The 25,079-nt window shown below is 41.0% G+C and overlaps 1 protein-coding gene across 2 annotated transcripts; it reads left to right on the top strand.

Annotated features, from left to right (window-relative positions):
• The first annotated feature begins 536 nt into the window (after window positions 1–536).
• On the top strand, window positions 537–3,265 carry CALHM6 (calcium homeostasis modulator family member 6). 2 transcript variants are annotated; one of them, XM_057739754.1, is made up of 3 exons: window positions 537–560; window positions 1,195–1,850; window positions 2,781–3,265. In XM_057739754.1, exons 2-3 carry the CDS (start codon window positions 1,323–1,325, stop codon window positions 3,201–3,203), a joined length of 951 nt encoding a protein of 316 aa, XP_057595737.1. In that variant the 5' UTR covers window positions 537–560; window positions 1,195–1,322; the 3' UTR covers window positions 3,204–3,265. The 2 variants fall into 2 exon arrangements, with proteins under 2 accessions (XP_057595737.1, XP_057595736.1); XM_057739753.1 differs by lacking the exon at window positions 537–560 and having other exon boundaries at window positions 1,129–1,850.
• The last annotated feature ends 21,814 nt before the right edge of the window (window positions 3,266–25,079 follow it).

Genomic DNA, 25,079 nt, shown 5'->3' on the forward strand with positions numbered 1-25,079 from the left:
ACGGTAGTGGAGGATCACTGAGTCACTGAATACAATCCTTGGTCTAAAACTGAGCATTCATTTGGATTCTTAAATAACGTACGACACGGTTATTTGCTGTCTCTTCCTGAAGCTGCAATGTGAGAGGTAATCCCTCCCACAGAGCACCCATAAACAGGCACACCCTGTGTGTAAAAGTGCTTTACAGATGCTACTCAACATACCTGTCTCAACAGTCCTGAAGAGTGAGCACTATATTCTGCTTTAACAAATGAGCCTGAGGAGTCTCAGAGGAGCTAGCTTATTAAACACACACACACACACACAAAATGCACCTGACTTCGAGGCCCATGTTCCTTCAAGTACACCTCACGTCACTCTAGAGCCGCACAGAGTAAGGCTCAGTTTCACAGAAGTGGTTTTAGCTTGTCAGAGGAAAGTGGAGGAAACAACATGTTAGTTAGATGTAGCTGCAGTTTGAAATCTTTTGGTTCTACTAGTGTTTTTTGAGCAACCATGGTTACCCCGTCCTCTGCTGATCAACCTGGTGGCCACTGAGTAAGGATGTGATACTCTTCCAGGTACTGCCAGTGTTAGGACATACCTGAGGGGGAAAAAAAGAGGCAGAAGTCAATACAGTGTATTCAGGCTAATGTCCTGCAGGAGATCAGGCAGAGGAGAGAACAGTGGTAGAAGGAAGACAGGGAGGAGACAGAACATCATGGATGGACTAGAATTTTAGCTGGGGTTTGTTGCGATTTAGTTTATGAAAGAGTAACTGAAAATTCACTCTTGAACAATGTTTCCTGTAAATGATCAAGACTTTTTGGTTGTTTGTTTTGTAATTGTTTGGTCTGACTGGGAATTGGTTTAGGAGCCAGGGTGGCTGCAATAGAGGAAAAGCCAGTGTTTTTCCCAGTTTAATCAAGTAAAAAGTATTCCTTCCATCGGGTGACTGCATAGGCTCATTATGGGAAAGGAAAGTCCCCTTGTCAGTTGGGAGGAAACAAAATTCACAGTGGAACAGAGCCTATCTTCCCTCAGAGTTCCTGAACTGAGGGATAAGGGTCGCCAGTGTGTCTGCTTCTGGAAAGGGGTGGGTACTGGGGAGGTCAACGGTGTGTGTGTTTTTGAGTCGGCCACACCTAGTTTGGTTGAAATAAGAAAGCGAAAGCTCAGGAAGCCCAGAGAAGCCCTATTCCTTTTTTTTGGAAGGTGCTACTTAGCAGAGCAGGGGAAACTCCAGACCCCAGGCCACCCAAACCCCAAATTATTCGAGGAGCTGGAGAGCGAAGAGGCGGAAGCACCCGGGCCCGTCCACCGCACTCTTGGGTAGGAGACCCATGGAGAAGTTTCGAGCGGTGCTAGACCTGCACCTCAAGCATCACAGCGCGCTGGGCTTCTGCCTGGTGACCCTGCTGACGGCGGGCGGGGAGCGCATCTTCTCCGCCGTGGTGTTCCAGTGCCCGTGCAGCGCCGCCTGGAACCAGCCCTACGGCCTGGTCTTCCTGCTGGTGCCGGCGCTGGCGCTCTTCCTGCTGGGCTACGTGCTGAGCGCGCGCACCTGGCGCCTGCTGACGGGCTGCTGCGCGCGGAGCGCCGGCACGGGCTGCGGTGCGGGACTGCGCGCGGCCCTGGTGTGCGCGCAGCTCAGCGCGGCCGCCGCGGTCGCGCCGCTCACCTGGGTGGCCGTGGCGCTGCTCGGGGGCGCCTTCTACGAGTGCGCCGCCAGCGGGAGCGCCTTCGTGGCGCAGCACCTGTGCGTCGGCCGCGACTCCAGCTGTGCCGTCCAGCTGCCGCTGGTTCCCTGCGGTCAGGCCCAGGCGCCCGACGTGCAGAACCTGCAGAAGGAGCTCAAGGCCCAGTCCCAGGTCAGGCGCCGGCGCTGGACGCGGTGCGGGGATCGGAGAGGGGCTGGCTTCTGCGGGGCGGACGGGGAGGTAGAAACGCGTGCCCTTTCTCCAGGCATATGATACCCGAAGACAAACTAACTAGAATGGCTGTTGGCTTCTAATGAGCCAATAGGCAAATCCTTCCTCCCTCCTTCCCTCCCTTCCTTAATTCCTTCCATCCTTCCATCCATCCATCCATCCATCCATCCATCCATCCATCCATCCATCCATCTCGGTGCTTTTTCTTTTCTTTCAATTGAAGTATAGTTGATTTACAACATCGTGTTATTTTCAGGTGTACAGCACAGAGATTCAGTTATACATATGTGTATGTGTGTGTATTCTTCAGATTCTCTTCCCTTATAGGTTATTACAAAATATTGAGTATAACTAATGAAAGAGAGGATGCAGCTCGGGCACTCCTATAGTGTCAGGCATCCACTCTGTGCCAGACACGATGTTGGGTCCTTTACCTCCTTTATTATTCTCTTTCATCTTTACAGTGAATACACTGAGTCCAGGTCAAGTTGTTTTATCCAGTCAGAATTGTTACAGTAAAATGGGTCTGCCTGGCTCTAAAGCCGTCACCCCACACTGCTTCTGGGCTGGTAAAGCTCAGAGGATCTTGGAAATGAATGCTTGTTTCATTGGATTTTCTGAAATCCCACGTTTTGAGTTCCAGGGATTCAACATATAAACTCCTCCTTGGGCCCTTGACATGACTTGGAAAATGACTATCTTGTACTGCGGGATTCAAGAGGTTACTGCCACTTTGTTCTTTTAAGGGAATAAGACCTAAAACTGTTGCTTGTTCATCATCATAACTCTGAGTTGTTCAAACTTTATCTGAGGATTTAAAAATTTCTAAAAAAAGGTGATGACTTTGCTATATTGTTGTGTTTTTCTAAGGTGTTGGGCTGGGTCCTGATAGCAGCTGTTATCCTCGTCCTACTGATTTTTGTCTCCATCACCCGATGCCTATCTCCAATTAGTTTCCTGCAGCTGAAATTTTGGAAAATCTATTTGGAACAGGAGAAGCAGATCCTTAAAAGTCAAGCCACAGAACATGCAACGCAACTGGCAAAAGAAAACATCAAATGTTTCTTTGAGTGCTCACATCCAAAAGAATACCACACTCCAAGCATTAAAGACTGGCATCAAATTTCATCACTATATACTTTCAACCCGAAGGAACAGTACTACAGCATTTTGCACAAATACGTGAACAGAAAAGACAGAAATCAAAGTATCAAATCTTCCGAAGGAGATGCAGTGGTTCCTGTTCTTGGCTTTGTAGATTCAGCTGATATGAATAGCATTTCAGATTTATGACCTTGTTAATGAATAGGAAAAAAGTTCTTTTGAGTTATTAATTCATTAAAAAAATAAACATTGGTATTGTTTATGACTCCTTTTTTTTCTTGGTCTTCCAAATTATGGAAAGATAGAATACTACATCAAATAAAAATTTAGAACCTTATCTCTTTATTATAGTATAAAGAAAGGAAACAAGGTTAAATGGTTCACTCAAAGTGATAACCTGGAACTAAATCGGAATTTTTATATCCCCAGCCTAGGGTCTTTTTTACTGAAAAATGATGCTGCTTTCAAATAAAAGAGTTTAGTAGCAAAAACAGCAAAAGAACAATCGAACTTCAGACCTTTCTTTTGGGGTATCTGATGTTAATTTCAAATTCACTTTCTTGAAGACAGCACATTGTTTGGAACTTTAAAATACTGGCATTTAAGGCTACTAAACCAAAATACAAAAAAAATCATGAAAAGGAAATTTTCTTAAAAACAAAATCTGAAAAACTATGATAATTGCAAGCATAACTTGTATTTAGTTTATAGGATCAGAGGGAAATATTTAAAGCTGTTTATTGTGGTAAATTTCATATATACACAAAAGTAGAGAGGATAGTATTGTGATCCCTCATATGGTCATTGCACAGCTTCAACAGAGTGGGAAAGTCAGGTATAGCCCACACCATACAAATAAATATAGCAATACAAATTTTGAGCTGATTTAGATTGAGGAGGAGGGGCTTGGAGAGGTCTGTGAGAAACCGAAATTTGTAGAGTCAGAGGAGCATTTCACTTTGCAGAACATTATGTGCAAAGACTGAGGTGAGGAAGATCTTAGTACAGTCAGAAGCCTTAAAGGCAACTGGAGAAAATGTGCAAGGGACAGCTCGTGCAGACAGCCCTTGAAGTCACGCAAAGGATTTTGGTTTTCATCGTAAGAACACTTCAGGAAGATTGATCAGCTTTTCTTGTGGGAAATGGAATGGGAGGCGGAAGAGGGAGAGCCAGGATGGTGACAGACTAATCAGGGGGCCACTCTAGGAGAAATAGGTGGGAGTGAACTTGAACTTGGTGGATGGTGATGAAGACAGAAAAAGAAGATAGATTCAAGGTAGACATTGGCAGGATTTGTTGATGGAAAGGATGCAGGGATATTTTGAGATCAAAAGTATCTATAGCTAAAATTCTGTTGCTTGATGATGCCAGGACTTTTCAGGGGGTCTTAGATTGTCATTCCTGTCCATCTCCCAAATGTGTGGTTGTTCTGTGCATTTTAAAAAATGACACATGAAAACTTTATAAAACAGTTGAGCGCGGATCATATGTAGCCCTTCCTCCTCTTCTGGCAGATCCTTCCTCCTACTTCTCTTTGCCCTTTGCCGCATAGAGGCCATTAAAAGCACCGGTCAGCAGAGCTGGATATCCTGTTGCTGAGAGTCATGTATTGCAAGAAAGCTGGCAGCAGATACTGCATGACCATTTCTTTTCTATTCCCTACTGAATAATTTTGAAAATCATATCATGCCTACTTTCATTTTTGCTTCCTTTATTTTAAAATTTCTTTAGTATTTTCTTCTCAAATATATTTTTTCTGGCCTTATACCTATGTATAAAACTGTCTTCAATAGTATCATATTGTCTCCACTTTATTGACTTATGCTCCACTCTCTTGCCGTCTTTAATATTATTGTGAAAATATATATATGCTTAAGATAAAAAATGATAATGATAGAGAACTGTGTGAAAGGAAAAGTGAAATCATCTCATTTCTTTGCAATATGTTCTTCCCAGAGGAAGCTGTATACTCCATGTGTACACAAACATTATCTCATACTATAAAGGTGGTTCTGCAACTTTTTCACATAAAATATCATTGTTCCATGTATATATACATAACAACTTACCTCCTGAAAGATTACTGCCTAGTATTCTACTGATGAGTAGTATATGATTCCTTTTTGTTATAAAAAAAACAACACATGCACACATGGACACATTCATAAAATTGTCAGATTTTATGAATAATAATGGTTCAGGGGATTCTTTTAAACCTCGTGCACTTTTTTTTTTTTGCACTTTTGTTCTTTGGATTTTAAAGTAATAAATAATGAATATTAATTGTATAATTAGAAAAGATTAAAAAGAACCCTTATTACTGGTGTAGGGCTTTGCAGTCAAGAAAGAAGTTTTGCATCTTTTACTTCATTTTATTTTCAGGAGTTTGTGGAATACCCATGAAACACATCACTCACACTTACAAGTGAGGAATTGTAAGTGTAAGTGTAGAGAGGTCACATTACTAGGCCAGGGTCACATGGTAGAACTGAAGCGAGGGGACTGGTCCTCTCTGGATCATGTGGTTCAAAGTCGCCACTTGGCTGTTTTTATTACTGGGTTAGATTTTCTTCCCTTTTAAACCCATGTGCCCTTATGAGCAGAAAGGACACAGATATCCTTAGTGACCCCCAGGGATTTTCGTCTCATTCAGAAACTTGGCTACTATTGATAGCTAAGACCACTTTGAACAAGCATAGTGAGACCAGGACACAGCACAGTTATTTCATGGTGGGAACACGGTCACCACTATTTCACAGGATACATCACTCCTCTGACCCTGGCCCCAAACAGGCCACGTCATGGGCTGAAGAAGGATTTCTATACTCAATGTATATTTTTTTGCTGGCTCACCAAATGATTCCTCATAATCACCCTGGCTTTATGCTGCTCCGAAGCCTTAACCTTAGAAGAGATTCAGACACAGCATCTGCTATTAATATTTGCTGAAAAACAGCCATGTTGTTCTAAGAGATGATTCCATAATGTATTGAGTACTGGCAAGATGATACACTTTACAGAGCTTAAGGTTAGGCACATTCTCTTTGCTCCATCCAAAGCCATGGACAATAATGTCAGTGCTCCATCAACTGATTAAAGGAGCAAGTCCCAAGGAAAGCATCTGAGAATAGAAATAGCCTTGTACACAATGTCTCTGGTGGAAAAACATCTGGGAACCCCCAAGTTTTGCATCATCTTGCATCTTATCTACCAGGTGGCCTATTGTAAATAACTCTTCCTAAGATAAAAGATGGAGAAATGCTCCCTGTCTGAGTCAGCCCCAGCAACAGCCCCACTGCCTCTTTTGTCAGCAGTAAACTCCCACTGTGTGCCTACCGTGTGTCCAACCCTGGGCCTGCCCTGCAAGCTAGGCCTTTAGCTGTCTTATTTTGTCTCTTCCTCTTCACTACCTAATTATGAAATATCTCATAAATTTCAGTGTAAGGACTATGGAATTGATTGTATTATATTCTTACCCAAGAAAAGATGCATATATCAAAAAGGGATATGGGGACTTCCCTGGTGGTCCTGTAGTTAGTTCCTGTAGTCCTCTGTGCTTCCACTGCAAGGGGCGCAGTTTCCACCCCTGGTGGGGGAACGAAGATCCCTCAAGTTCCACGGCACAGCCAAAAAAAAAAAGGGTATTGTCCATCAAGACCCTTTGCCATAAGAAGAGAACATAAAAACTTTCAAGTGAAAGAAAAATTCTGCAACATCAGGCAACTTATTGTCATTTAAAAATTGTGAGATATCGAACATACAAAAGAGTATGTGAAACATGTATGTACAAAGAATAATTACAAAGCAAACATCTATGTAACCATCACACAGGGGAAGGAAATAGTACATTTCCAGCACCCCCAAATCCTGGCCCATGTGCCCTTTCACAGTCTGAACTCTCTCCCTGTAGAAGTGGGGGGTTGATCATTTCCTTCCTTTGGTTATAGTTTTACCACCTACACATGCATTTGCATTTCTAAACTATTACTGTTTATTTTTGTCTGTTTTTGAAATTTCTGCGAATGAAATCATCCTCTAAGAATTGTTTTTATCATGTTCTTGCTTGAAAAATTCATCCGTATTGTGTCTAGAACAGCTTCTTTATTTTGCTTGCTGTGTGGTATTCCACTGCGTGAATATCCACGATCTAGTTATCCATTTAACTGTGGATGGGTATTTGAGTCGTTCCTAGTTTCTAGCTCTTATGAGCAATGCTGGAGTGAACATTCATGTACTTATATTCTGGTATACATGTGCTGGTGGTTCTTCAGGGTGTGCTCCTAGGAACAGATAAAACACGAGGGTAAGTGCATATTCCAGTTTGCTAGATAATGTGACATACTGAGAACAACTGCTATATGTGGGAGTCTTTACAATATCATGATTAAGAGCTCAGTCACTGGAGCCAAAATACCACAGGCTGGGTGGTGTGTGAACAATAGAAACTTATTTCTCACAGTTCTAGAAGCTGGGAAGTCCAAGATCAAGGCACTAGCACATTCAGTGTTTGGTGAGAGCTCACTTCCTGGTTCATAGATGGCTATCTTCTCGCTGTGTCCTACATGGCAGGAGGTGCAAGAGAGCTGGGGTCTCTTTCGTAAGGGCACTAATCCCATTCATGTAGGCTCTGCTCTCACAACCTAATCACCTCCCAAAGGCCCAACCTCCAAACAACATCACCTTGGGAATTAGGTTTCAACATACAAATTTTGGAGGGACACAAACACTCAGTCTGCAGTCCTGGGTTGATGTTCTGGCTCAGCCTTTGCTAAGGGCATGACCTTAAACATCTCTCCAAATCTCAGTTTCAGCATCTGCAAAATGTAGAATAGTCATAGTATTTACCCAGATGATTTTTGTGAGGGTTAACTGAGGTAATGCTTGATAAACATATTTTATTATTGTAAGGCAGTAGGCTAACTGGATTGGAGAAAAGGAGAGAAATACGATAACGTTTACTCTCAAGGAACTCTCAAGGAATTGGTAGGCAAATAAGTAAATTGTTAACCATAAGGGGAATGGAAATAAAATATACAATAATAGAAACATAAGCAAAACGTTTTGAGAAAAGAGAAACTAAATTCTGCCTGGGGATATGTGGAGGAATTTTCACAAAAGAGGAAATAGTTTAAGGCTTCATAGTGAGTTGGATTCCACTCATCAGGGAGGGACTGAAAAGTCAAGCCTACTAAAAGTATAATAAATTACCAGGCTACCCAGAGCCTCCCAGTGAAGGTCCCTTGTGCTACATTCCTACTGAACAGTGCTGCTCTACAACATGGTAATCAGCATTAAGTCCTAAAGAATTCTCACCCCATCCCACCCCGAGGCTCCATTTCAGGGCTTCTCCACAATAGCTTGTTCCTCTGGAGTGTTCTTTTCTTGAATTCAACCTCTTTTGGGTGGTGGTGATGATATTTTTCAGTGTAATGTTTCATTCAGTGTGTGTAGAATTTTTTTTTTTTTTTTTTTTTACAATGGCAGCTTAAGAACTGATCTAATGCAAACCAATACTGCTATGGAAACTAACTCTCTCAGAACTCTTCCAAGCATGTTCACAGTGTCTGGTCACCTTTTCTCGTGTATTAAACTGTGATTGTCACAAAGAGCCCAATATCCACAAATGTTTTATTTTGACATTCATTGTGGATCAAGACAAACCAATTCAACGTATGAATTTTGAGAAGTCACAGATATTCAGTCCATAACATCATCATTCAAAGTGTTTAAAATCTACCTGTCCTCCACTTCATCCCACCTGTCTACCCTTGCTTTTTAATATTCTCCCATATAAATATAATCTCTGAGTCAATCAGGCTTCTGACATCCTAACACACCCATTAAACAGCATGAAAGGCTCAGTCTTACCACGTCACTCGACTGGTCTCTTTTCAGTCATTGTCCCAAAGTCTTGTCTGGGATTTGATTTTATCCTATTTACAAGTAATAGTTAGCCTGTTACTGTATCATGGAGGCTAGCAGAAGAGATGAAATTTCTGGCCCAATGACCAAAAACTATATTAATCACAGCAGAGCAGACAGCATAGCATTTGTGTTTGCATTGGTTCCACTTGCCCCCAAGTCCTAGGGGGAACAACACAGAAAGCTAAGGTGGGTACCTGCTGTGCACTGAGATGCTGGAGAGAACACTGAACTTGGGGCACCACCGTTTTGTAGTAAGTAACAATCAAGCCTACTTTTTGTCCAAGAGAGAGATTACTCCTCTCAAGGCAGGTTGCGGCATACACAACCCTGAGAAATGACCTGGTAAAAAGCAGTCAGAGCCTTGCATTCCTGGCATACAAGTAAGACATGCAAGAGCATGAGAGACTATATCCATGACACGATATCATCCATCTTTCAAGCCCCATTTCAAATCATAGTTCCCCTTCAAAGCATCTCCCAACTACATCAGTCCCCAACTTCTTCCTTCTTTGAACTCTCATGACTTCACCTCTCAGACTCACTATAGCACTTGATCATATACCTGTTTGTATGATATTAAAATTATGTTTTCTCTACCCAGAATGATTCTATGCCTTCTCAAGACTTAAAAAAAGATTATCTTGTAAATGCCACAAAACAACAACAAAACTGATAAAAACAAGTGAGAAAGATTAAATCTATTTATTATTTCATTAAGAAGAAAAAATAATTTAAATATTACAAATACTTGAAATTTTAAGACACAAGGTACATGACCATGATAATATATCAGTAACCAGAGATTGTATTTTGGTAAATACACTATCATTTCTAGACTTGAAAATCATGTGTTCATAAATCATGTGATTCCTTATGTTATTTGTTGGTCTTTTGTGTATGGCACTCCATTTCTTATTTATTTAGTTATTTAGTTAGTTATTTTATTGGCTGTGTTGGGTCTTTGCTGTGCACAGGCTTTCTTTTAGTTGCGGTGAGTGGGGGCTACTGTTCGTTGCGGTACACGGGCTCCTCTTTGCTGTGGCTTCTCTTGTTGCGGAGCACAGGCTCTAGGCGCGTGGGCTTCAGTAGTTGCAGTACATGGGCTCAATAGTTGTAGCTCACAGGCTCTAAAGCTCAGGCTCAATAGTTGTGGCGCACGGCTTAGTTGCTCCTTGGCATGTGGGATCTTTCTGGAGCAGGGGTTGAACCCGTGTCCCCTGCGTTGGCAGGTGGATTCTCAACCACTGCACCACCTAGAAAGCCTCTGGCACTCCACTTCTTAAAGGCAGTTTATAGCATAAAAAAAACAATTATATAAATATATTTAATATTTTTCTTGCATATCATGAAGAAACAAAATTTAAAAGCCAAAAGTTGTTTTTCATGGAGTATCCACTAACAATTTGAGTTACTAATGTTCCACGGAACACAGTTTGGGAAACAGTACCTCAGATGATCAGAGGCAGATGGAAAATCAACTGTTGTTTGGCTCACTTCACAGTATTCTCAAATCGCACAGTCTATCCAAAAATAGCAACTTGAATGAACTCAAGTCTGAGACATGGTCAAGCTGTGGGGCAACATTTCAATGGCCAAGCAAGTAAATGGATACATAGGGGATTCATTAAACCATAGTTTATGTCATGGAAACCAGATCATCATGTGTCTAGGCATCTTTAAAGATACTAACAGCATTTGCAGAAGAGGGCTGTGCAGAAAATAAAAAACAGATGTTTTTCCTCTTAAAAAATCAAAACAATCCTAATGCCTTTCTCAGCTCCCAGCTCTGCTCAAGAATTCTTGATGAGACAACTGTTCCTATTCAATTCCTATGCAATCTAAGAAGACTAACTTTAAGGAGTCCACATTCTTTAACTTTAAATCCGCTTGCCACTGTACATACCAACAAAATTCCACAACCCTTCCAGCCTCACAGGCACATTTATCCCAGCTAGAAGCTGCCTAATTCTCCCTGCAGATGCGTGCTGAAGCTCTCTCTATAAAATGGGCATTTCATTTTCTAAAGATGTAAACCTTTACTACACATCCTCTATATCCCCAATTCAATTTGAGATTCAATAATTTATACTTGCTTAAAGAGTGCTTGATAAATGCGATCATTGGCAGTGAAAGGCAAACCAAAGAGGTACTTCTGGTTAAAATTGTTGGCTTGAAAGTACATACTCAACCACAATCAAACAAAATAAAAGGATTTTTTTTCATATCATAAAGAAGCCAGAGAAAAGGAGAGGAAAAGGCCACACATTTTTTTGGAAGTTGGAAAGCAGATGGTAAGTGGTAATTGTCCTGCCAGAACTGAGAAATCTGAATCCTAAGCCAGAACTAAAGAAAGATAAGAAGCAATATGATCTGTACCATAGAATCTGTACAAAGGATCAGGAATTAGCAGTACCAGTCACCTCTGGAAATGGCGTTGAGATAAAAGCAGGATTGGTTGAAAGCTTGTTTAAGAGGGATTGGTCCCCCAGAACTCTGCCGCCATTCCAAGCAGCTAGGCAACTGCTTCTCCCTACCTTAGCAAAAATGGGGGTTTTAATCTCTAGATAGAGTTTTGCAAAAGAATTTCTGAACTGAGACAATAGGATAGTTGAAGGCAGGGACACTATATTGAACAAAGTGGAATAAAAGTTAAAATATACGTACATGAATTTTATTTTCCCCAACCTGGCTCCCAGCATGCTGGCATTCAGGCCCACATTCTCCAGGCAGTAGGTCAGAAGAGTCGTATCTAGCAAGTCTGACTGCCCAAGAGAAGTGATCTCAATACAATGACACATTTTGAGATTCACATCAATTCACCAACTTGCCATAATGCCTGGGAGTGGCAGGCAGCTGGGACAACTAACATCACGTCTGCCCTCTCCAGGGTCTGAGTAGCAATCCTGACTCCCTGGGGTGCTTACAGTGCACCAATTTAAAGTGCAAAATCCATAAAAATTTTTCTCTCTCCTTCTGTCTTCCCCTCCCTCTAAAGAAGAGCTGTTTATCTCAGTTATCATTCCTGCCTCTCTCTGAGCCTTGAATTTTAGTGCCAGGGCTCTCACACAAATCCAGCTTTATATCCTGAGTGAGATATAATTTCACAGGAATGTAATTCTGGAATGATCTCATTGAAAAAGCACATCCAGCAAAGGCCATGAGCAGACCGCGGACCTGCCCATTCGCACCCAGAGCCAAGGAGATCTCAGACCCCTTTTCTTTAAACAGAGAATGTGCTTGAGGCCCAAAGCAAAGCCCACCAGCTGCCCATGAATGTTATCCTGCCCACAGCCAGCCTGCCTGTTTGCAGACCGAAGCCTGGGTCCAGAACAGCCACCACTACAAATCATTCTGCACTGTACAACGATAGACTCCAGGGAGCATCCAAGCAAACAGGTCTCACCGCTTAGATGCTCCCTGTGTCTCACACAAGGCATCTGGCTCCAGGCCAGAAAACACCAGCGGAAACTATTAACACTTCATTGTCACAGCCCTATAAGACGGAAGAATGTCCAGAAGCCAAGCTGTTAAGGATCCTTCCCATAACTACCTGCCTTCCCTAACTCTCTTAGTTGCTATCCAGTTCTATTGAGAGGGTCAGAAAGTAGGCTATTTAACTCTGAAACTAGATGTCAAAGCCAGGTCTAGACCAGTCCAGCAGGGCTGAGACAAAGTAGAACCAGAGGAGAAATAATGAACTTTGATGGACTTTAAAAATCCTAGCTGAAAAATTACCAAGTTGGAATCTTTGGAAAAAAATGTCCTTACTCCAATCTGTACCCCACTCCCAATGAATCCTCATAAAATGATCCAGAAGAGGAGAAAACAAATTAATGGCTTGCACGGTCTATAAATCTAAAGCTATTCTAAAGTAGAATGTTTTTTAAATTAAAAATAATAAAATAAATCCCTCAGTTTATTATTCTGTGTTGAATCCCATAATCTACAAGCTCCACCAAAGTTCATATTTTGTCCAATGAGTGGATAACCAAGGAGCTCCAGAGATTTGAGTAAAGTATGAAAGACAGAAGCCAAAACAAATGGAAAAAGTTACTTGGAGGAAACAGACACTGTGCACTTTTAAGGAAACTTAAAAAAAAAAAAACTACCATTAATAATTTTAGAGATATAACAGGAGACATGACATGTATGAAATGAGAATAGAAATGTATTAAAAAAAAACAGTTAAAGGACAAATGAGTTCTTGGAAATTAACAACATGATAGAAGAAATTAAAAATGCAATAGGAGGTTTGGAAGGTAAACTTGAGGACATCTCCAAGGAAGTAAAATATTAAGATAAAGAGATGGAAAAGAGAGAAAAGTGAAAAAAAAAATAGAAAACTAGTCTAAGAGATCTGACAGTCTACTAATAAGAATCTAGCAGAAAACAGGGAAAATGGATAGAATAGGACAAGAAATCATTAAAGAAATACTTCAATATGTTTTCACGAAATGGAAGGTGAATTTCTAGATTGAAGAGTTCATCAGGTGGTCAGCACTGTGGAAGGACACAGACTCACAGTAAGATGCATCATGGTGCAATTTAGGAACAATGAGGGTAAGAAGATCCTAAAGTTTTCCAGAGAGAAATAACAGACCAAGAATCAAAAATGAAATGGCATTGAACTTCTGAAAAACAACTGGAAGCTAGATGATCATGTTTTCACAAACTTTATTCCCTATTCACTCTTTATCATGAAGGTACTAAGGTATGCACTTTTTCAGAAGAGGGAGGACACCAAGATAGGAAAGTCATAGGATCAAGGGGACAAGGGATCCAATAGAAGATAGAGGAGAAGGGAATCTCTAAGAGGATAGTGAGAGAAAAAGACAAAAATGATGGTAAAATTAACCCCTGATAATAAGATAAGCCCTATCTGGGTTAGTCAAGGGCTAGAAAGGAAGAAAATTAAAATTTTAACAAAATTACGCATTCTTAGTATTTTACTGGAAAATCACTGTGACATCTTTCAAACAGCATGTAGTGTTTTAAAAACATTGTCCACAGATTCTTTGAAACTCCTTCCTTCAAGACTTAGAGATGAGAACTTCCCTGGTGGCCCAGTGGTTAAGACTCTGCACTTCCACTGCAGGGGTGTGGGTTCAATCCCTGGTCAGGGGTGGGGGGGGGGGACTAAGAAACTAAGATGCCACATGCTGTGCCATGCGGCAAAAAAAGAGAGAGAGTGAGAGATGAATTCCCTATCTGGACTGTGTGCTGGACTTACAAATGGGAAAAAAGTGGAAGTGATGATATTGGTGTCTTCCTAACCTAGGTCATAAAAGATGGCACAGTCTCCTTCCTCCCTCTCTCTTGGATTGCTCTCTCGTGGAATTCGGTTGCCAGGTTGTGAAGGTGATGGAGCAGGCTCTGCAGAAGCCCATGTAGTGAGAAAGAATTTCCTGCCAATAACCATGTGAGTGGCCTGTCTTGAAATCAAATCCTCCAGCTCTAGTCAAGCCTTCAGATGGCAACAGACTCTGCTGACATCCTGCTGGCAGCCTTCAGAGAAACCCTGAACCAGAAACACCCAGCTAAGCTGCTCCTGAATTCTTGACCCACAGAGACTGTGAGATAACTAATTATTGTTGTTAGATCACCAATTATTTTTAATTTATGGGGTGATTTGTTACACAGCAAAAGGTTGCTGCCATGAGGCAATTTTTGGAGAGAGTTTTACACTGCACTTGTGTGTAAAGAGAACTGTGATTTTGATGGGTTAAGGAACCTGGATTTGTAAACGCCCAACTACTGGCTAGTGATCACCTCTTCTCCCTTCTTGAATTGCAGTTCTCAACAATGTCAACATCTTATTCTAATTTCAAGTCAGTTTTTTTCCCACTGCAGTAGCTAAACAACAAGATAACATCAAAAGGCTTGAGAGAGATTTCTCTAAGAAGATAAGTTGATAGAAAACTTAATGTGTTTGAAAATATTAAGAGGAGATTTATGCAAGTGGGGGAAGAGTTTAACGATTACTGATAAGAATAGAGAAACCTTAAGACTAGAGAAAGTTTAAAAATAGAGACTCTTCTATTATTAACTCTAGGGAAAAGTTGTAGAGGAAAGGAAACGTGCTCTTAGTGTGCTGCATGGTCCAGTGGTCAACAGTGTTTACACAGTCTTGGGAGTGTAACCACTGAATATTGCTCTAACCCCAATCACACCATAGTAGGAGGGATGAAGGTCAGGAAGTTTGCCTATGTGTGTGGTTAGGATGAAGGCTGTGTGAGAAAGCCTTATATTTCTTGTGTGGAAATAAAAAAAAAAATCTCAAACTGAAAAAATCAAGAAAGAGCTATATAAACATTTTATGTATAAAGGTGAAATAAATGACATAAGAATCAGTCACAGGAGTAGAGAGGAGGTGCTGAGGTGAAGAAGGAAGTGGTAAAAGGTAAAATTGATGGAGATCAAGGAGGACAGGCAGGCAGATGACTTACAGTCTCATTGGACGCTTTAGATTGTTTGCATGAATATATTTTTTAAAGTAAATTTTAAAAGAAAAGAGAAACAAGATAATTACTAAAATAATCACTAAAATGTATGGAAAGAGTCTGTAAATGTCACCAATGTTTCTAATAGGTGCTTTACATCTTTTGCAATGTCAAATCCTATTCCAGGGGCCCCTCAAATATGGTCCTTACATGTGCAGAGAGGAATATTTACATGATATTAGCTTTCACTTAAGATCTTCCACTGTTTTCTGAACTGATGAAAAATAATCCTATGACTGGAGTCATAGTAACCTGCTCTTTGAGAAGAATATTTTTGTGTTTTGAGATGAAACAAAATTTCCAGTGACCACTTTAATCAGTTCTGGTGAGTATTTTGTTGACCATTGATTTGAAGTATGAAAAACAATATTCTAGTTATTGAATAGATTTCCCCCATTTTAGTCTTTCCTTCTCTTTGCAATGTCACTCCAAAAACTTTTGAAGCAGGAGCAAGATTGATTTAACTAATATTTATTAAGCATTCATTACACGATCATAGCCTAGTGGGGCACAGGCAGGCCTGTAATTAAATAATTATAATGCAATGGGATTTGTGCAAAGATTAATGTGTGTACCTGTCAGAAAAATAGTAGAGTGATTATTTGCCTGGGAGCTTCCTCAGATATTTATGGAATGAGGCAAGATATACATTGACTGACTACAGAGTTGGAGAGAGGTGATAAGGGAAGGTTTTAGACAACATGAGACCTGCATAGGTTTGGGGAAGATGAATTATTACCAGGTGTACAAGCACAGGAAGAGCATTGCAGGACAAAGGAATAGCATGTGAAAAGGCGCAGAGGCACAAACCACCTTGTGTACTTAGGAACCAAATTCTTCAGCATTGCCGTGAGTGATTTAACAGAGAGTGAGAGGAAATAATGAGTTGAGGGGTGGGTGGGCGGGGGGAGGGGGGTGAAGGGGAAGCTGGGACGAAGTGAGAGAGTAGCATTGACATATATATACTAAATGTAAAATAGATAGCTAGTGGGAAGTTGCCGCATAACATAGGGAGATCAACTCGATGATGGGTGATGACTTAGAGGGCTGGGATGGGGGGGGGAGCGAGTCCTGGGAGGGAGGGCATACGGGGATATATGTATAAATACAGCTGATTCACTTTGGTGTACAGAAAAAAACTGGCACAACAGTGTAAAGCAATTTTATTCCAGTAAAGATCTTTAAAAAAATGAGTTGAGTTTTGGACACACAAAATACATGCTTCTGGAACATCTAGGTGGAGTGACTAGTAGGGAATAGGAGCAGGTGAGTGAACAAGTAGAGAGGAGAGGTTTTCTATGTAAGGATTGTACTGTCCGGGGGAATGTCTACCTTCAGAAAAGTGCCAGCCATGGAGCCTGCATATATCAAAATTTGGGGAAGAAAGAGTACTTGTAGGAGAATGAAGGGGACTTAGAATTAATAGCCAGCTAAAAGAGAGGAGAAGAATCAGGATAGAGAAATTTTAAGACAGGTACGTTAATGTAGAATCGTCCAGTTTCAAAGCAGGCACTCTGTCTTTGTTCAGGCTGCTATAACAAAATTCCATAGATTTGGTGGCTTAAACCACACACACAAAACATTTATTTCTCACAGTTCTGGAGGCTGGGAAGTTCAACATCAAGTTGCCAGCAGATTTGGTGTCTGGTGAGAGACTTCTTCCTGGTTTGCAGATGGCTGCCCTGTTGTATCCTTACAGGGCCAGGAGAGAAAGAGAGATCTTGTGTCTCTCTTCTTGTAAGAGAATTAATCCCATCATGAGGGCCTCACTCTCAAGACCTAATCTAACCCTAGTTGCCTCCCAAATGTCCCACCTCCAAATATTATCACATTGGGGTTAGGGCTTCAACATGTGACACTTTGGGGGAGACAAACATTCAGTCCATAAAGCATTCTTTCTGCTACATGATATTTTCTTAAAGTTTACCAGTGAAAGGATGAAGGAGGCGTCAATGGTCTGTTAAGGAAGCAGTGTCGCAATTTTTTTTTTTTTTTAGGATGGTAGAGACTTTAGCATACTTTCAGGCTTATAAGAAGGAACCAAGTGGAAGGTGAAGGTGGATAAGTGACTAAGAAAAGTCCCTGAGGAGGTAGTGGGAGCTAGAGCGTGCCTGTGTCTCTATAAGCAAATCCACAGACTAGTAATTATTTAATTTGCTCTTCCTGGGGTCTTCCCCCTGACATCATCATCAACTTTTCAGGTCTCAGTAACCTTATTAATTTTTTAAAAAGTAGGGTACTTTAGATATTTCCCATGTTTGGTACTAAACTTTTATCTTTGTAGCTTTTTCTATAAAATCTACCATCCCAGAGCTGGAAAGAACTTTCTGAGTGATTGCATGGTCTATCTTCCTGCTGCCAAGCCAGATTTGCTGCAAACATTTTTACCTCTGAAAGGTAGCTACCAGGCATATCTTTGTGTTCAAGTACATTTAACTTTCACTTATAGAGTATCACAAATCTTTGCCAAGAGACGGCCAGCCCAGTCCATGCATAGAAACTACTGGACCTGGAGAAGCTGAATTCTTGGCAAAGAATTTTCCTTGGAGCTGTCTAAACTCGAGGAACTCTTTTTGGCCTCCTTTCTCCCAATTCATTCATTTTGATTTGACATCCTCATAAAGGACTCCACCCAGTGGCTATTGAGAAAAGCTTAAAGAGGCAATTTTCCACCTCTTAAGGGGGTTGAAAAGTACATTGTTTAGACCTGGAGCTCTTTCAGACTGTCTGAAATGGCTTAGGCAGCCAGAAGACAATCATAGGTTATCGTTTTTAGGGACTGCTGACAGTAGGGATGGAGATTTGCTTCTTTCTGTTCGTTTTTAAGCATCTCTGCAGCAGTAAAAATTATGTCCATGGACACTTTTTACTTATTGGCTCCAGCTTTGGAGCTGCTTTTCCTGTTTCCCCCGCCCCTGCCCCCCCCCCCCCCCCCCCCACCGTAGTGGCATTTGTCAGCTTTTTACAGGATTCTGTGTGAACCCTTGGGAAAACCGTTCCCAGAGGGGAACAGTGCCATTTCTTTTACATCTTTGGGAAAACCACCTTACAAGGCTTGGTAGTCCAGTGATGTGGCTTTCTATGGCTTTCCTTAGTGGTCACTCTTCCGTGCGCACTGTCAGCAGTTTTAGGTTGCAGGAGTCCATGGGGCAACTTTGAAGCCACAAATCTAGTACTTGTTGCAGGGAAGAACTCCTAAAAAGAACCGAATCTCCCGATCTCCGTCCGAGACAGAGGGAATCCCACTTATTATCCAGATGGAGTCTCAGGGAAGAGAATGTAATCCCCCTTGTGTTGGTGCGAGAGTGCAGGATGGTTCCTTAGAGCACAGAGGAAGTAAAGGTGATCTGTATTTTCTCCCCAGGCATGTGTACAGTCATTTAAGCTGAAGGCTGGGGTATTTTCTCTTCTGGGTGTGTGTGCCGAGAGGATGGGCAGTGACCTGCCCCAGGAGATATCCTCATCCAGCCTCCACACACCTCCATCCCCACCAAGACCATGAATCTTTCTTCACAGGAAAGATTGAGGCCAGTGGTCCCCAGCTCTATCAAGGTCTCCCTCTAACACCTCCAGTCCCATTCTTATTCATGCTCGTTCTCACCACCATCACTTTTTCTCAGGGGACACGGTAGTCTTTTTGCTGTTCAGAGTCAGGCTTTTCTCTTATGATCTGGACCTTGTCCCCTTCTACCTTCTAACAACCGTGCTTTGTCAATCATTCTCTCCTATATCTTTCTATGCCTGCATTCTTAAAAAATAAAAATAAAAGAGCAAACAGCCCAACTTTACATCAAGTATCCTACTTCTCTTTTCATTTACAGTCAAGTTCCAAGGATCATCTATACTAGAATCTCACCTTCCACTGACCCTTCAATTCACCGCAGTGGGACTGCTGCCTCTATCTTGCCCTGTAATTGCTCTGAGGCAAAGACCTCCTCCTCCCGAAGTCCAATGTCCCTTTTCTGGGCTCACTTTCTTGGCTGTTTTGTGGCATCTGAGACCTCTGACTGCTCTACTCTCCTTGAAACTCTCTTGGCCTCAGTGTCACCAGTTTCTCCCATCTCCATCTCTGACTGAAAGTCCAGCCTCCCTTGTGCCCTTCTTTTCTTGCTGCCTCTTGAATGGTGGCATTTCTCAAGATTCTATCTTCGCTCCTTGTATTTTCTGAAATCCATGCTCTCCCTTGATGTTGCCATCCTCATCCTCTGCTTTTACTATTATACTGATGACTCCAAAGCCCATGTTCAGTTCAGACCTCTTTTCTGAGCCCCTCACATTGTTTGGGTGTTTCAAAGGCACCTCAAACTCAAAGTATTCAAAGCTTGTTAGCTTCTTTCCTAAGCTGCCTATTATTCCTGTGTCCCTCACTCAGCCTCCCAAGCCAGATACTCGGGAGACAGTGCCAACTCCCCTGACAACACAAATAATACTCTTAAAGCAGGCAAATATAGGCCCTTTGTAGTTTCATATCCAACCCCTTATCTCCCTGTTACCTACTTAATACTTCGCAGATTGTTGTGAAAATTAAGTGACATACCACATAATTAACATGCCTAGTACCTGATAAAAATCTTAATTGAATCCAAAACCAAGAAAGCTTCATTTCCAGGTGCTTCTATTGTTTGGCGTATATACGGACCCCTGGGAAACAACACTTCCTCTTTTAAGTCATTAAAAGCTATGTGTTTCACATGCTATACGGAAATAGTAAGTCACTAAATACAGTCTGCTGGCTTGAAAGATTGAGGCCACTGGGAGGCTCCAGAAATCAGGATTCTGATGGGAAATCCTCAAGTGACTCCGGATGTGATTTAAGTTTCCAGCAGAAATAGCTAAGCAAGAACTTGAAATACATGAGTTTTGTTTTTTGTTTTTCGTTTTTTTAAAGAGCTACCACTGATTGAAAACGTGTTCTTTCTATGAAATCTCCTTTTTCTGAGACCTGTGCTGTATAGATGCACTCCATAATGCTGGTTCTATTCTCTCTGTCCTGTAATCTTTTCCTCTCTGTGAGGAAAAGAACTATTGTCAATCCAAATTTTACTTCATTGAGCATTCAAACGTGTAAAAAATGTAATGATGAACAGTTATTTCTCTTTGGTGTTCTCCAATGTGTTGCAAATTATCTGACCTATCACATATTTATCATGCGATGAACTTTGCTGCATTACTATAACAGAAACCCAACTCTCCTTGCTTCAAGATTATAGTAAATTTATTGCCTCGTGTAACAGGCAGGCTTTTCTTTTCTTCAATCCATTCAGCCTCGTCCCCCTCCTATGTCAGCAGCAATGACTGTGGTCTAGGGAATGCCATGTCCCGACTGGCTCAGATCTGGCTGGCAAGATTTTAAACTGGGACAGAGCCACTGCGCCTAGGTGACAGCAGTGAAGAGGGGTTATGGGTAACTTCCCCTGAAGTAGATGGGTTGCCTAGTGAAATGGTGGGCCCCTGAACAGAAACACAGCATTCTGTTAGGAGGGGGAAAGATACGGGCAGCCAACAGATGTCCACTACATGACGAGTAATTAAAATAAAGAAAATGAAAGACCGTTAAAAAAGGAAGTAAAGGAGTTGCAGGGAGATTTCTTTGGAAGAAAGAGAAGGGTATGTAGTGGCAACAGAACTCCCAGAAGAAAAAAATGGAAGACAAAAGAAACTGAAGGAAGAAAAGCAAAGAAAGATCTAATTGGGAAAAACAGAGTCTGAGTTTAAGGGAGAACAAGGAATTATCCTAGGACATTTTTTCTTAACTGTTTTTAGTGAAGGATTTCCAACCGGTGATGTGCTTTGTTTAGCTTCTCCTCTCTTAAGGAAACACTTGAAAAATAAAATTTTGCTAATGGTTGTTGTGGCTATGGCTTTTTAAAAAATTTTAGGGTAACTATTGCTGACTAAGAACCAAGTGCTTCCTTTTCAGACAATGGATGGGTACATTATACTGGCTGCACCTCTTTTCTGTCTGCTGATTATTTGCCATAGCTACTGTAGGTTGATCGTTGGTCATATCCAGTTAAAGTTCTGGAAAGTTCACCAGAATGAGGAAGTGCAGCAACTGGACAGACTTTTTAAGGAATATGCAACCAAGCAGTGTAAAGAAAACTTGGCTGTCTTTTTTAAGAGGGAATCTTTTGTGATACCAAGCTTCTAGGGCTGGGAGGGTGCCTTTATCAGGGATTCCTTCAGTGTTACTGAGAAGAAATGAATCAGCCTCCGTAGCTGCTGAGTGAGGCTGTGAACTATCCCAACCACCCAGAGTCGACGGTCCCAACTGGAGAGACTCTCAACAGCGAATAATATAGCTTTCAGCCTTTACTGTGTTACTTAACATTTCACAGATATTGGTTAAAGTGACCTCTTTGGTTACAAAGGTTTTCGTGTCATCTTTGTGCTTCAAGGGTGTGGTCTTCCAAATGTCTACCTTGGTCCTTCATAACCAAGGAGAAGCGGGAAATTTCTACCGATTCATGATAGTCCATTCCAACTGCTGAAGAGATCCAGGCTTTCAATAACTAATGGGTGAAACAGAGATTTGAGAAGACAATAAATAAATGTGCAGACTGTTGAGGGAAGTATGTCTGATTCCATCTGCAAATAGTGAAGAGGCAACCAAGGCTTGAGGAACCATCTGGCGTTGTCATTTGAATAGCACTAAACTATCCCTCTGTCGCAAACCTTTCTTCCCTTTTGGCTTTGTCAAGATGATAGAAGTCTCTGCACTGATCAAGGCTTTTATGAAATAAAAATATTATACAACTCTGTAGTTATAGTGTGCAATTTCCACAGGTTCTTTGTGTAAAGACTCAACTTTACCCAAAGGCAATGAAGTACACTTGGAGCCAAGGGGGTGGTGTGCAGCCTTTCTTTACTATGAAACATTTCTGTTTTTATGAATCCCCACTCAGTTTGTGGGGAGATAGCATTTCATGGATCTCTGATGTTCTCTTTCTCCTTGCTTTTTAATCTTTTCTATTCATCTCCTCTCTCCCTCTCCATGAACCTGGATCCTCCCAACTTATTCTCTGTGTCCAAGGTCAAGGAAACCTAGTAGATCTCTGACTGGGAATTCTAGACCTGTGTTACATATTATAGTAGCTGCAGTCACATATGGCTACTGAACCCTTACAATGTGACTAGTATGACTGAGGAAATGAATTTTTAATTTAGTTAAATTTTAATTCATTTAGATTTAAAAACTGAAGCTACTAAACAGCACTAAACACAGTTTGATTGTTTTGGTAGAACTGCATTTCACTGCAAACTTTGAAAATTTAGCGTTAAATTGAGCTGTGCTATAAGTGTAAAATACACACTAAAGTTCAAAGATGTAGTATAAAAAAGAATGTAAAATGTCTGTAATAATCTTTATATAAGCTAAATGTTGAAATAACATTTTGGATAATTAGTCTAAATAAAATACATTATTTTAAGTTTGTAAAATTAAAACTATAAAACATTATAAAATTAATGTTACAAAATCATAAAACATTATAAAGTTAATGTTACCTGTTTCTTTTTACTTTTTTAATGTGGCTATTAGAAAATTTATGTATGTGTCCCTCATAATTCTATTGAACAGCACTTTCTAGATTCTCGCATTTTTCAGGAAGGAGCGACAATTGAATACAAACAAGCCAGTCTCTTGGTTATACAGATCACCTTCCATAGCAAAATTCAATGCCAAGAGACTTGCCTCCCTCTCCACGGTGAGGAAAACAAAAAAGGATGAAGAACAAACCTCATCTTGAAGCAATCACCAGTTCCAACACTCAGCACCACAGAGAGTATCGGATTAGCTTCCTTAAGAGGGGTGGGTAACGGAGACATTCAGCTAAGTGAGTTTTGATGGCTGGGTTGGGATAGAAAGGAGAGGAGGGTGTAGACAAGTAGGAGAATATTCCAGGGCATGGAACATTTTCAAGATGGCTAGATGAGTGCTGATTTCAGAGGGAGGCCCTTAGACATGAATATCTTGGATTTCTGGAGGGGTGAGTGTACTATAAAGGAGAAAGATGAAACTGAGCAGAAGATGGAAACATCCTGAGATAAGCTTTGCGGTGGACTGCAGGCAAACATTCTTCTTAAAGGCATCAGTTTAAAATCCATGTTACGGTGATACCTCTTCTGATATCAGATAATGTTCTTTTTCCAGATTCTACTCCTGTTCTTCTGTGGAACTGGCTTGAAAGCCCTTCTATTGATGCTGTAGCTGCCCCAGTGACCGTATTTGGTCCTTGATACCTACCTCAATGTCCTTTTGAAGAGACAGCTGGGTAGGTGGGGAACAAACAATTTTTCCATAGCCTTTTTTTTTTAATTTTATTTATTTATTTATTATTTTTTGGGGGGTACACCAAGTTCAATCAACTGTTTTTATACACATATCCCCGTATTCTCTCCCTTCCTTGACTCCCCCCCCCCGAGTCCCCCCCACCCTCCCCGCCCCAGTCCTCTAAGGCATCCTCCATCCTCGAGTTGGACTCCCTTTGTTATACAACAACTTCCCACTGACTATCTATTTTACAGTTGGTAGTATATATATGTCTGTGCTACTCTCTCGCTTCATCTCAGCTTCCCTTTCACCCCCCGCCCCCTCCCAGACCTCGAGTTCTCCAGTCCATTCTCTGTATCTGCGTCCTTGTTCTTGTCACTGAGTTCATCCGTACCATTTTTAGATTCCGTATATGTGAGTTAGCATACAATATTTGTCCTTCTCTTTCTGACTTACTTCACTCTGTATGACAGACTGTAGTTCTATCCACCTCATGACATATGGCTCCATCTCATCCCTTTTTATAGCTGAGTAATATTCCGTAGCCTTTTAAAGTCCAAAAAATGTAGAATTTCAGGGGTGGTTAGTTATGTCATTTAAACTCATTGATAATTTTAGATATTTATTACATCTGATCATCTCATTTTACAGGTAAATGGCAGAGAGAGAGAGAGTGACGGGAAGACAGAGACGGAGAGAGGCTGAGGACGATGTGCCTTGCCCAAGATCAGCCACTAGCCAGGATCAGCTGAAGCCACTGGAAACAGAAGAGCATCTGTATCTTCAGGATCCTGAGACCAAGTTAAGGTCTATTACTACCGTATCACTCACACCAGTTTTAACCCATGGTGCCACACTAATTGTAACTTTTATTGATAATCTGAGTTCTCTGCAAAGCCTAGTAGATTTTGGACTGCTCTAAGCTGATGGTCTGGAAAAGATTATCATTTATTTAATCTGGTACAATTTGAATTTTAAATATGTCTGGTCACAAACAAAATATACTTTGTATGACTTTTAGGGGATAAAAATGATACCAAAATTTCTAACTGAATAAGCTTTGTGATAAGAGAGTATTCTCAAAGAACATTATTTACCTCTCATTTTATTTCTTGGCCTGACCATCAGTAACATGTCATGAGAAAAGGAAGGAATTTGGTTATTACCAGCTATCTAAAAATAAATGAATTAAAATTAAATGCTATTTTAAAATGTTTCAGAATTAGCATTAAATAAATAGTTTGCCTTGATGATTACCAACCAAGAGTAACTTCAGGAGATTGAAGCTATAAGCCAAGCCAATATATAAGAAAAGTCATAACTATAGCTTCTCAAAAATATGGAAAATTGTTACAAATGATACTATTT

Source organism: Hippopotamus amphibius, chromosome 6, assembly GCF_030028045.1.
Source record: "Hippopotamus amphibius kiboko isolate mHipAmp2 chromosome 6, mHipAmp2.hap2, whole genome shotgun sequence".
Taxonomy (NCBI): domain Eukaryota; kingdom Metazoa; phylum Chordata; class Mammalia; order Artiodactyla; family Hippopotamidae; genus Hippopotamus; species Hippopotamus amphibius.